Below are 14,286 nucleotides of genomic sequence, written 5' to 3'. Positions count from 1 at the left end.
AGCAGGAGAGGAGACAACAGAACGGTTCCCACTGACCCGTCTTCTGCCCGTTTTCTACTATCAGTGTGGAAGCATTGCTATGCTAGCAAAAGCTGCTAGTTTATTTTCTCTGGATAATCAAACCGGACGATTTCACGCTCGTGTTTTGTTTGATATCGCGAGCACATGTGTGTTTGTGTTCCTTTAATAAGAAGCAAGTGGTGTCACAGTAGTTTATGGTGTAGATGGAGCAGCGAGGCTTGTGAGCACATCTGTTTTAGCCTCTCTAATTGTGTGTGGAGGCATCGATCTGCGGTGGGTGCCAGGGCAGCGTACCAGAAGATCTTGCCTCCTTACACTGGCTTCCTGCCAGGCTCCTGTCAGCCTTGGATGTGGGTGACGGCTTGGGCGAGGATCTCAGTGTTCAGAGACCCGTTACAGGTGTGCAACAGAGCGTGCTGAGTCTCCAATTACATGTTGTTGGGTGGCACGAGATGCCAGGCGGGTTCACAAGGCCAGTTGGGAGCCCCTGTGGCAATGCACCTGAGCATGTTTAAAAAACTTTAACACTACAAACCAGTGTCCCCCCCCCTAGGCGGACTGCTTTTTAATGCACTTATCTTTTTAAACATGGATTAACATATTTTGGGAATCTTATACAGCAACTGAAGAGTTGTCTTCAGTAACAAGCAGTGATAGGATAAAGAGTGGAAACACTAAATGTGGCTGGCACTCGTGTGCACCTGCAACAGCCTGTGTTTCTTTAACAACGGCGATGAGTGTGATGGGAAGTAACAAGAACAGCTTTTGTCAGGCGTGACTTGAGATGACACCCCACATCCCTCATCTTCCTACTTTGCCCAGTCTCAAAGCTTTGACTCAATCTCTTGACACAGAAGTGCAAAAAGAAAAAATGCGCTTATGTTTTTTTCTTCTTTCCTGCTCAGTGTGTCATCTGGCATCTTCTGGCTATTATGTTCACATTCAATTGCATCTCTGTTTACGTTGGCTTCTCCAGTTCAACCACATGCATCTTTACCGCTGACAGACATGAAATGCAAACAGCGTTTTTTTTCTTTTCTTCTCTGCTGAATGAATAGCGTTCAGTATAAAGGCCTAGGAGCCTGGACCAGCTAATCCACGGATTCTCTCAAATGTGAGAAAAGGCTGCTTAAGCACACAAGCTGGTGCCTTGACTTCATCTGTTTGCATATCTCTTAATCAAATACAGGCAGAAGGCACCTGAGCCGGGCTGAGTGCTCCTGGACATGCAAATGTTGAAAGTAAGTCGAAGGAAATAGAGGGTTGCCATAGAATTACAGGAGGAAAAAAACAAACAAGTTTTTAAAGATGACAAAAGGTTTTGCACAGCTTAAGCTAGAAGAGGCTTCCTTTTGTAAGTGCAGACAAGTCGACATCGAAGAGGCATTTTACAGTCAGATCGTCAGGTTTGTTTTATTGACATCAGACTGGTTTGTTAAAGCGATCCAGCACTGTGGTAATGACCTTTTAAGCCTTGCTTCTTCCCATACACTGCAAAAAAATCTAAAATCAATTCAGTGCACTGTGAACACAAACTTTAATAATGTCACTGGAGCCAACACTGGAAATGAAAATGCCCTGCCTCTTAACCCTTTAAAACCAATCGGTGCGGGCACGCTCTGTTTTGCGTAACTATTTTTAAATCCCTGTAGCTCTGCAACCACGTGAGCTAGTGCAAAAACATTTTTTGCATATGAAACCGGAGGAGTTGTACTTACATCTTATGCCATCAGCTTGTCCTCGGTCACAGTTTCCTTCCACATATAGCTTTGCAAAAACTGCATAAAAAGCACTTGCAGCAACAAAAACATAATATTCCAGAAACACGCTTTGCCGATCCGATCAGCTGTTCGTAACACTTCCTATGTTGGAATAGACGTCAGCGCGAACTATTACATGTCCGCCATGACCTGCCCGAAACCGGAAGTGACGTCATTTTCGTGGAAATGTAGTTTTTTACCATCAGGGCCTCATGAGCCTATACTGGTGTTTTTAAAAGTTATGTTTGACTTTATGACTTTCTGTGTCGTTTCTGGGATGCTTAGGACTCATATTGCACTGCTGGAAATAGTTTATTTTGATGCATATGCTGCTTTTTTGTAAATTTGCATTATAATATTTATTTTCGTTTTTCCTGCAGTGTATAAAAATTGGTGTATTTCAAAAATAAAACTATGAAGACACTCAAAATAAATTTCCTGTGGTGGGAAACTATTTTGTGCAACTTTTTTGTATTTACAGTTTTGAGGGATAAGCCTCTTAAATTTCTCTAACTAGAAATATATGTTAAAAAACAAAAACGATTTTAAATTTTTTTGTAGTTTATTGCACTTTTTTGCAATTTATGTAATTACTATGCACTTAATGCAGACATATTATTAAAATTTGGGCTATAATGGTTGTATTGATGTATAGCAACTTGAAATGCTCCCAAAAATGGCACTACAGCATGTAAACATATAATATAAGCTCTGGCGGACTTGGTTCTATGGTAGGTCTTAAAGAGTTAACATGGTATTCTTTTTACGAATCTTTTTTCCCAGTCATACACAAGGAAAACAAAGCTTTTAACAAGCACTAAGATATTCATCGTCGCCATCACGAACAAGCCTAGAAAAGGGTATCGGTGCTCTGGGGAACATGCTTTGCCTGTTGGGTTTTTTTTGTTGCACTTGAATAATTTAAGGAGTTGCATGTAAGACAAAGATGCATTCACTCGCTTCATTATATTTTAATCCAGAGCAAATGATGCTCCACGTACACTTGGCGTGGCCAACGATGTTTAGCAGCCTCGTCTTCAGCGACTGCTCATAAATCTGTTCCAGCGGTGCAAACAAACTTCCTCACGCTGCCTTTTTTTCTCTTCTGTCCAGGAGTTTGTATTCAGATAGATTCTAGATCAAATCCTTCTGTCCTCAGGTGCTTTACTTGGAGATTAATGCAGCTGGGATTTAGAGTTCTCCAAGGCTCCTAAAAGAGCAGACAATTACAAAATGTTAGCGTTGTATCGTTGTGCAGTTAATTCAAATACAGCCGGTGGTGAGTTCCTAGTAATTAACTGAATGTAGGAGGGTGCCCTCAGATGACTGCTACTGTGAATTGATGCTATATTAATAAAAGTGGAATTGAACTGAATCATAAGGTTAATAAAGCTGACCTTGAGTCGAGTATTGATGGGTTGTTATTGGTCTGGACATGACAGTATAACCCACAATGACCATAAATCAATGCATATCATTATCGTTTCACACACAGCGGCAGAAAGCGACGATAACCGAAATTAAAAACCGCCACAAACACGATCGCTGTCAAGGTCGCCTCAGAGCGTGGTGTGTTCAAACGCTGTTACACTGTAAGTGTCAAGTTTAAAGCCGTAAGCTCTCCCACAAGATCGCTGCAGTTGTCGCGTTGGTGTTAAACTAGCTTTTGCTGGATTCTCAAATGGTACACAGTTCACTCGCCACCTCCTCCATCATTTCTTCCTTTCCACAGCAAAGCTCCTGGCGCGTCCCACTGATATCTCATGATGGTTGTTTATACACTCCCACCGTCCCCACATTAAGTCACACATCTGGACTGTCGGTGACAGAAAAGCTCGAGCGCTATGCCATGAAAGAGATGTAAGGGGGGCAGAGAATTTATAGCTCAGTTTAGGCCCACACTTTTCCATAATAAAGACTCAGGAGACGCCTGAATCAAAAGCCTGTATACGTTTAAGAAGCAGTGGTTTTTAAAAAAAACGGCAACATCAAAGTGTAAAGGGCTGTGACAAAGCAGTGGGTGTACTGTGGGTCTGTGTGCTATATTAAATTCCCCTTATATCCTCCGAACACAGCAGTCCAGTCACAACAAACCTCATCTACTGCTTATATACTAGATGGTAAATCCAATAGCAGCTTCACCTCTCTTTGTTTGCTAATGAAATTAAAGTCACTTTAACCCTTAACAGACAACACTGGCATTCTCCTCCCTTTATAAGGCCAGCTGAGCGGGGAAGGCATTGCTGAAGGTGACTCCCTGGGCGTTAGGTGTCCTGTCCCCCCTTCTGGTAAAGCCTCAGGGAAAAGCTTGGGTTACATCTGCCTGAAAGCTGAGGCCCGATGTCTGCATCAAAAGTAAATTCCACTTAACTTGCCACATCCCCTTCCAATATGACCTGGGGGGGCTTTGACTACTTTATATAGCGCATACCATGTTTGTTTGTGCTAGCTTGGGAAGATAGCGTGCCTTAAAGTGCGACGGTAGAGTTTTCCACTCCACTTGCCGTCCCCTGCCCGAGTCCCACTTCATCCCCTGCAGGGCAAGTGGTTGCATTGATCTTGATCCCGAGCACGGTCAGCTTTCGTGGTGGCAGATGACACGAGAACGATGTCGGGATACATTTCTAAATTCTCGTTTACGAGCGAGGCGTTGTTATCAAACCCCTCTGCGAAACACTGAATTGCGAGGTCAGGAGCTATAAGTGTCGTGGTAAAGGTCACGGGGTCACAAGCATATAGCGTGTTAACGGTGTAGGGTTAAGGAAGCGCTGTGGGATGCAGCGTAGAGGCTGGCGAGCGGAGCCTAGATCCCCCATAGCTTTCCTAGCCGAGAGTCGGCGTTCCACTCCCACTGGTATTAGAACAATATTTATTTGTGTTAGACGGGAGGTGATTCATATTACTCAAAATCACTGGCACAGTACGGCTGAGATCTGCCTTTTGCTGCGCATTTTTTCCTCTCATTAAAGGTGTCCGTGCCCAGAGGAGCAAACCGATGCCTACCACACATTTACATGTCGTGCCAGCTCTGCCTTTTCGTCTTTTCTGTGGTGCTGTCTTTTGCTGCAGAAGAAATCCACCATGTGTGGGTTGAGGCAATGGAAAGGGTCACCGCTTTTTTATCGCTGCATTATTTAAGATCCTGCCGAGTTTGTTTTTTTCTTCCTCTTAGCAAATTCGAGTCAAAAGCGCACTGCAATCTTAAGAGGGAGGAAAAAAGGAAGAATGTAACTTGCGTAGCCCGAGGTGTGCTATGACTCACCTAGACATTGTTCAGATGGAGTGGAAAAAAAAGAGTTCAATAGGAGTTTCTATTGAGCAGTGCTTAAAGCCACCTTTCTCTTAACAAGCTGCAGTGAGAGGTGGTTTGCCTACCAAGCTTGCCTGCAGCTCTCCGCAGGGCGATTATGTCACGGCGGGCCAGTCAGAATGATGTGTATCTCTCTGTTAGAAGGCAGCTCTACTGCAGCAAAGGCTCTGACTAGGAATATTATTATTATCTCCTCCAGGATCCTCTCCACAGCAACAACGGTGCCGCATTGTGAGAGCTCTGGAGAAAGCTGTTTTTGAAATAATCCGCCTGTCTGTTATCCTGCCTCTCAGACAATAACATCCAGAAAGGCTTTTTTACTTTCCACCACCCACGCTGACAATGGTGTAAAGGCTTCACAACAAAGGGATGATGTGGATATGGGGAGAGTGAGTTTCCGTGTCCTTTCCTATCATACCTTCTCGCAGCCGCCCAGAGGGAGCCGGGATTTGGTTGTGGCTGTTGACCAGCCAATCAGGGAGCAGCGAGCCATGTCTTAAAGGGCTATCTGCCATCTCTGCTGCCGAGAAGCCCGGAGAGCCAAGAGAAGTCATCAGGTGCTCAGATCCATATCAGGGCCAGGGAGTAATGACGAACAGCCCCCTGATTCCGCTGGGAGATTACCTGGCTTCTTATCGCTGCTGGCACACATTCTGACATTAAAAAGGAAAGGAGGCCACGCTCTTTTCACAGTCAGCTGCGCCGCCACCGAAGAGAACTATCGCGATCTCCTGCTTTTGTTTTACGTCACCCATTGTCCTTATCTCTCTCTTTCCCCGTGCCCGCGGCTTTAAGCAGAACTTAACCCCCAGCCCGACCAGCGATCGGACCGCACATGCTTTTAAGCGACCGAGCTCAGATGCTGCTTGTGCATTAATTGAGTTAAATGGATTGCGATGGTCGAGATGATTTGTCTGTCTGCTTTTATTGCCGCAATTTAGACTGTGCCTCATTGCATTATGCCACTTAATGAGAGCCCTCAGCAGCTGTTTTGTCTCTGCTGGTATTAACATGCGCAGGTTCACTTAACAGGAGAAAGTGGGAATGTGTTAGCCCTAATTTCCTGCAATTTGTAGCCGTTAATCAACCAAGGGCACTTTTATAAATGGAATTTCTCTACTTTTTATTCCATACCTGCTTCTCATATCCTTTCTGTGCCTCTGTGGGGTTGAGATAGTGATTTGTGACCTCCCCGATTCCTATACCTCACCACCACCAGCACTACCTCCATCCTTTAGTTGGAGCAGGTCTGGATCTCCTCTAGTGAAATATGCCTCATCCCTTTTCCTTCATTTCTCCTTATCTGGTTAGTGCTGGCTGTGGGCCTGCTGCAGCGTTGATTTGTGACCCTTTCTGTCTGCAGCGGCTTTAATGCAATGCGCGCCTCTTCCCTTCTCCCTGCTGATGAAACGGACCTCTGCATTCCCCTGATAGATTGCTAATTTGTATACTAAACTGACAGGCAGCGGTGATAAGGGCTAGCAACTGCTACGCAGCCAGGGAGGGAGGATAGGTAGTGTGGGGTGCAGTAAGTGAGACGAAGGGTAATATTTTACACAAAGCCCGAGCCCCCCTGCTCGCTCCGCATTCATTTTCCTGCTTCTGTTGCTAGGGGGAGAGGGAGCAGGAGCCTTTCAACCCTGGCTCTCTGTCACACACACACATGTTACATGTTAAAATGGCACTCGGGGCCAAGCATAAAGAGGTTTGTGTGTGTTTTGCATGTGTGCGAGGGGAGGCCACTCCATTCTCCACAGCCACTACGGAATTCATTATCATCTTAATGATGCTCCATTTGAGGCGAGTATCTGTCGGTTGACAGTTGCGTGGGACGTTTCTTCTCTCTTCGCCATATATCTCATCACGCTCGCTGGGGGTTTGCAGTCTTGCTGGCCCACACCTGTTCTGACAAGCAGGCGGCGGTGAGAGCGGTGGGTAGAAATTGAAGGTAAGGTAGATGTTCTCTGCCCAGGGAATGCAAAGCATCGCTACGACTTATAATAAACGACCGCTCGGGAGGTCATTAAGTTTCTGGAACAGCGCGAGGACAAATGCAGGCGAGATAATTAATTTGGTGTCTCCCATTGCAGCCAGGGAGCTGTAGGCCCACTGTGCATGTCTAATGCGGCATTTATTGCAAAGGTAGCATTAGCCGATGTCTAGGGTGAAAAGGTGGCAGTACCTGAGGACCCTGAGTGGGTGCTGATAGCAGTCTTAATTGAAGCACTATGCTACTCCCATATGAAGGGAAAAACGGACCCTTATTGTGTCTTGTTTGTGCGTTTTTGTTGTTTTCGTACAGATACACTTCTCACTGTAGGTGTTCCACATTGTGTTCTGTGTATATATATATTTATAAGGTTTTCATATTACTGTAATTGCGTGTTAAAACAGTAACACGGGTGGCCATCTCCAAAATCAACAACAACAAGGACAGAACATGGTCTGTACTTTGAAAGGAGACGGCTTCAGGTGACAGTGAATGGAAAATTGGAAGAGAGGGCAGTGAAGGAGGAATCTGACATTGATGAAACACCAAGCAGTGAAGCAAATTAACACTGTGTGTACGTGGGTGTTGGAGGGGGGCGCAGCAAGTGTGGATTCACGGTCAGACAGGTTCAGCCAGGGTAATTGAGGATATCTCAGGATACACGTCCTTTTTGCCCACTTCACTTCTCGGGGTTGGTGGGCTTCCTGTTCACTTTCATGCTACCGATAGGTAGCACGTCACATCGGTGCAGCACAAAGCAGCTGTGTACTCCTACACTGCAACATCAAGTGTCTTTGCCTCCACTAAGACATTTGACCCACTCATCCTGCTAGCCAGGGGAGCATGGACAATATGATGTGCTGTGTTTGCTTCCTCCGCTCTATTACCCATGATTATGTAGGACAACATTCCTGCTAGCTGCAGCACAGGCACACTCAGTTGCTATCCACGGTATTCCTGCACGTGTCAGGTGATCGTCTTTTGGTGCTGCCCATTAAATTGTTTCTGTTATTGAGCTGTCAATCAAATTACAACAGTCACCTTTTCAATTAGGAAAAATGTCATTTTGCAAACTTGTTTGGAGTATATATGCGCGTTTAGATTAGCCACCTCTGTGCTTGTCCTACGACGGTCTGTCGGGAACATAGTACGTGCCAAATGACTCAGAACTAAATTGTAATTATAGTCTTTACAGGCGTGAGCCCACCACAAAGCCTACTAACAGGTTTCTTTGTTTTCACACCACAGCTGTTGTGATAGCTTTGCCAGCTTGTTTAAAAATTATTTCTCTGCAGGGAGGGGAAGGCTTGCTCCTCCTTCCTATATTAGGAATTTGCTTGTATTTAGTCTGGGTTTGCCTAACCTTCGGCTGTACGATTTCACCCTGTTTGGACATCATTTGTTCTGGCTCCACACAACAGCAGCTGTAAGATCAAAGGTAGCTGGAGGCCGAGGGATCGTTTGATAAAAAGTACGAGGGGGGGGTGATGTCTGGTGGATGGGGGAGAGAAACTGGTCTCTCAGCAGTCTTTACTAAATGAGGTTAATTGAATCTGGGTAATTGCTGACCTTCCTGTCTCGGTGAAATTACAGCCTTAACTGATCAATGCTTTTCATAAATTTATGCCTCAAGGTCGTTCAGTTGATTACGCTGCCCTCCCTCACTGCCCACGTTGCCTCGCTCAGTTGGCCCATTGTGCGAAAAATTAAGCAGGGAAGCGTTTCAACACAAAAAGAGTGCAATTATGCTCGTTTCAGATTTTCCAAATTAATTAGCTTGCTGTGTTTTTAAGTAAAGGGAGCGTGGACGTGGAACATTTTCAAAGATTATTCCTCCTCGCTTCTTTGCTGTGAAAGCAAACGCGTTTGGCTTTGCAGGAAACGTCTCACTGTTACTGCTAGCGAGCTTTGCTATGCCCTGCTCTCCTTCTGCTACTCTGCAATTAACTGGAGATTTATGCAGTCAATAAGTCACTGGTGTTCGGGGAAGTTGGGGACTTTTTAAAACAAACAGCAGTGTAATTTGTAATTTGGCATTCCCTAAATCTGGGAATTATGGTTCTCCATGTGGCTCTTTAGGGAGTTAGCACTCTGATGGTGGGTTTACTAGCCAAGCTCCCTCCCTGGACTCCTTCTTTTTCTTCTCCCTCTTGTTCCTTTTTACGCCTGCCGAGGAAACGGGAGGATTTCACAGCTGCTGAGAGCCGGGCCCTGGCTGGGCCCTATGACCTCCTTCTTGCTTACCCCCTCCCTCCCTGAGTCTCGCTCCCTTTTTTCTCCATCTCTCCAGCAGTCTCTTTCCTCAGGGAGCTCTTGTGTGGCTCAGAGGAAGCTGAATCATAAAGCATGGCTAATGAATAGAATAGGGAAGGAAAGCTGAGGCCTGCTGACGGCCCTCCAGAGAGGAGGCCAGGCCCCTGAAGCCCGAGGCTCAAATAGCAGACGGTCCCCACAAAGGTCAGGCTTCCTGCGGCCCGCTCCAAGGGCTTTTAGCTCCCAGGCAATGTGGCTTGAATTTCCCCCATTATTTTTTAAATGGTTAAATTTCCCCGTTTCCTTTGGAAAACCTGGCCTCTGCTCCTCTTTCTTTTTTTCATTGTCTCTCCCATTCTCTCTATATATATATTTCCCCTCTGTCTCATCTTTCTCCATCTGTTTTTAATGGCACCCAGTGTTGCCTCAACAAAGAGAGTGTGAAGAATTTGTTATACATGACCTCTGTACACCACAACCGCAGGCAACTCAGACTGCCAGCAGCACAGCCCCGTGAAAAAATGTCAGCGTGACCAGCGAAGCCCAGAAAGTTCTGCGAAAACAACAGCTAGCAACATCAGGGCTCTGCTTCGACATGCCTTTTTAAGAAGTGCTCTTTGCAAGCCGGCCTTGTAATTGTGGATTATACAACGGACTCATGCAGACTTGGCAGGTGCAAAACACAGCATTAAAGTCTAAATATCGGTTGTTGATGTTACTTGGAATACATTTGGAGTATAAAACAGCTCAGTGCACAGTGAAAACAGCCAGATTAGGAATAAGGAGATCTTGGCACGTGAAGAACAAGCGTTTTCTGTTCTCTTTCTCATGAACGTGTTATGTCTGTCTAGCTGTCTGGAGAACCACTCTGGTCATAACAATTGCTTCGACTGTTACAGCGAGTTATGGCATTACCTAGCCTGTCTTTTCTGGTTTTGTGACCCTGTGCCACACTAAGCGAGTCCTCCAGCCAACTCCCGTGTCCATTTGACAAGCTTCATTTCATTCTGAGCCCATATTTTTCTTCCAGGGCCTCCAGGGCAGTGATTCAAGGCTGAGGTTGTGCTGTTGCAGCGCTGAGGCTTGGTACTGGAGCGTTTAATGTCGTCCAAAGCTAACAAAGAGCCTGTGTTGTAGGCTGGCGCCCTGGTTCTGGGAGACTGAAAGAGGGCAATGCACAACACTCTGTCTTTCCTCTATAGTCTTTCACCTTGTCTACCGTAAGAGGAAACAGGAAATATTGCAGTTCAGCTGAGTGTTCGCCCTGCTTTGAATGTCCCGCCCACTGAGACTGAAGAGCTGTTATTGACCTTTTCTTACAACGTCTGCTTGAGCTTATTGAACTACCTAAAACTCGCTAGTTGTCTTCCTATAAGCGCTGCAGTTAATTATTAGCGTAACTGAGACAGTTGCAATTGTCTAATTGTTGCTGAGGTGTTGAAGAATTTAATAAATGCCTAATGTGTCCTCGATTCAAGCCTAATAGTGCTGACGTAACATCAGTGGCTCGGAGCAAATCTTGTGTTGTTTAATCATTTTAAATGCGTCTGGCAGATGCAATCGTTCAGAGGCACTTTGTGGCATCTTCCCTTTAGGTTCAATACCTGCATTTTGTTGAGAGTTGAGCTGAGGCATCAAGCGCAGGCATGCAAACATTGTTCTGAACACTAACACAGTGGCAGCCGAGGAGAAATTGGGAGATCTTGGAAAGAAGAGGATGTCCTCAAAACACTTGTGAAGTACTAACAGGGATGCCAAGGACAGCCATCTGTGTTTACAAAATCATTTGCTTTCTCTTTCTGTCTCTGTCTCTCTTGTACTCACTCTGATTCACTGTTCATTCTTTACATATGCTCCCTTTGTGCCGCATAAAATACAAGCATGGCAGTTAAGGACACTCGGGCCCTTTGGGTGGAACATATGTTCAGCTTTTGCAGCTTTTTACAAGTCGGCAGATCCCAGATGAGAGCTGCTAAAGCAAAGGGAAATAGTGGCTTTAAACAAAGCCCCTATATGGGCTGCTGTTACAGGCCGAGGGTTTTCATGGTTAATGCCGTCCTCCACGCACGCAGACGGTGTTTTTGAACAATGTGGCTTTGCTGCTGTTTTGACTCGCTGTGTGGTCAGTGGGCATGTTTTTTGCAGAAATAGCTGATGTTACTTTTATTAGGTGTTTGAAATTCAAGGGCAAAATAAATCCTTCTGTGTTTAATATACTACAGATGTCTTTCTTCTTCATGCGTTTGCCCAAGCACCATTTGAATATAGACAACCAGGTCTGCTCAGTTTTGCATTAGCCACGTCTGTAAACGATCGGTCATCACTTCACTTCCAGTATGAGCTGATACTGTCATCGATATTAAATGAGAGACATATCTTACTCTATTCGTGAGATATGTACGTTTCTTGAAAAATAATACAAAATGAAATATCATTTCTGAGGGCTAGACAGAGGGTGCTGGAGCCTTTGTGTTCGTAACGCTGCATAGCCATCTTCTGACTTCCTCCGTCTCTGCTGTCAAAGACAGCACTTCCTTTAAGGGATTTCAGGTGGCACAACAGTGCCACCTAATGTTTCCTCGTCAGGAAAAACAGACTAGGACCACTTGGTTCAGAGGGAGTTCTCTGCACTGGCTGATTGAAGACTGTTGATTGACTGTAATGCTGTGTGTGGGAGATGAACTTTACTTCTAAACACTTATGACCACATTTGTGGCTGGATAAGCTTTTTACTGAAAAAACAAAAGTATATATCTGTGCTCGCTTCCCAGCTAATGAGACAAACCCACTAAAGGTCTGCTGTCCTTTTTGTTTTTAACAGGTGTCTGATGTAGGATCGGAGAAGCTCTTTTCCCCCACCACACCCAAAGGTAAGCCCGCTCTGCTTTTTCTCTTTCACCGCAGTCTTTCCTCCTCATTTATTCACATCAGCGACTGGGTCCATTCAGATTTAAATGTCAGCAGACATAAACAAGGTCTGGTGACTACATATGCATACATTTTTGCCAGGGCGCAGAGTGGCGTTTCTTGGACGACCTAGCCAAAGGCTTAGCCTTCCTACATATTGGTTCATTAGAGGGGATTTAGAGCCTCTCTGCCACATGCTCCCACAAATGGGAACTTCCCCTCAGGCAATACAAGCTCTCTGACAGCAGGCCTGGACCATAATGGATGCCAAAGGAAAAAGGCAGAAAGAGCTTTGTCAGCCCCCCAGACAGCACAAATTCAGTGTGCGTGCATCCATATGCACATGTATGGATTACAAGTCCTTTGCTTTTGCACAGGATGCATGATTTGAAGCAGTTTTTGCATTTGTGTGGTTTCATGCACTTAGTGACATACTGTGTATATTAGGCAGGTCATACAGAAACTATGCAAGCACAGAAGCACCTCTATATTTAACACATGTAATGGTGCAGTCCGTGTGGTAAATACATGTTATTTTAAGTGCTTGCTCCCCAACACACCTGAAATAACAGAAAGATGAACCAATCAGATGCACGAGTGCTTTCAGCCCCATTTAGTAACATGTAACTAAATGATGAGGCTGCAGATACTAGGGGTGGGGGAAAAAATCGATACTGTGTAGTATCGTGATATTTTGTTTGCTAATAATGTATCGATACAGGGACAGCAGAAATCGATATTTTGTTACAAAAAAAGGTTTTTGTGGAATGGAACATGTTCTGACTTCAGAGCATGTTCCATTCCACTGCTGCATAGTTTTCATAAACTGCATAGTTCAGAATAGCTATAATTGTACCAGATGGTTGATTCAGTTAAGTTGGACTAGACTGTAATACAAACCGTTCAGTTTGTCAACAATAAAACTGAAATGAGAGAAAGACTGAGTGTGAGACTTTGATATTAGATAAAATGAATATTGATAAAGTTTACCTTTATGTACAGAATCTGAATATCGCAAAATATTTTAAAAAATTGCAATAATATCGTATCGTGCGTTAAGTATTGTGATAATATCGTATCGTGGGATGTATGGTGATTCCCACCTCTAGCAGATACTGTAACATGTGATAGCGTTGGAGAAAAAGTTGCAACTAGCGTACCTAGCAAAGGCTTCGAGGTAGCTTGTTAGCTCATGGAAATATAGACTTCCCAAGTGATACTCTGTTGTACAGTACTTAACGTCCACCATATTTACCAAACAGATCTTCACAGGCTCCTGAAGAAATGTTCAGTCTACTTCAGCACAACAAAAAGGAATGAGACATCATGTTGTGATGTTGTTATTGTTACAAGTTCATTGTAAAGTCTATCAAGTTGGCAATCCAATAAATTGGCCCAAAAAAAGAAACAAACAACAGAAGAAACAGTAGTACAGTGTAGGTCTGGCTAAGATCCAGCCCAGTCAAATCACCCAGTCGTGGTCGACAGGTCAGAGCAAAGAGCAACACACAGGGCAGGCAGTAGAGGAGCAGCATGATCAGCCAACTCTACCTCACATCCACCAATGTTGACCTGCTAACAGTGAGAAGCCAGATCTGCCTTGCAACAGGAAGTTACAGTAGCGCTTCACACAGACACTAGTGTCAGTGTTCAGAATTTGGTGCCTGAAATTCTCTGCTGTTGCCAACTTTTTTGCACCGGCACCATTTTTTTTCTTGGGGAGGGGGGCACAGTGGAAATGTGTAGGAGCAGTTGTAAATTAGGCACCAACACCGTCCTGGTAGAGAAGAGGTGCTACTGACAGATAGCAGCACGCAGACCGTGTTCCCTCAGGGCAAGAACCAGGAAGGAGTCCCATTAACACAGACTGAGAGGGAGGGAGGTGCAGCTTTACAACAGTGCAAAATATAAGGTGGGTTTTGGAGGGGGCATGTCTGCAGACTCAACAATAAGATTTGTGTATTATAATGTGTCGGTTAGGGATGCATACATATATTTGTTGATACTGTTAATGTATTAAAAGATCTTTTGCTGTAAGGATGTAA

At 44.8% G+C, this 14,286-nt stretch overlaps 1 protein-coding gene across 9 annotated transcripts in view; it reads left to right on the top strand.

The window, feature by feature from the left end:
- fbrsl1 (fibrosin-like 1) overlaps positions 1-14,286 on the top strand; it is a 317,456-nt gene that overhangs the window by 270,441 nt on the left and 32,729 nt on the right. For all 9 annotated transcript variants that reach the window (XM_006805436.3, XM_087848891.1, XM_006805435.3 and 6 more), the window contains one exon: positions 12,156-12,204. In XM_006805436.3, coding sequence (XP_006805499.2) covers positions 12,156-12,204 — 49 coding nt within the window. The remainder of the gene's footprint in view (positions 1-12,155; positions 12,205-14,286) is intronic.

This window comes from Neolamprologus brichardi, chromosome 12 (assembly GCF_056152115.1).
Source record: "Neolamprologus brichardi isolate AB-2024 chromosome 12, ASM5615211v1, whole genome shotgun sequence".
NCBI lineage: Eukaryota > Metazoa > Chordata > Actinopteri > Cichliformes > Cichlidae > Neolamprologus > Neolamprologus brichardi.
The sequence above is the reverse complement of the archived record's forward strand: the minus strand, read 5'-3'. Positions and strand labels throughout refer to the sequence as shown.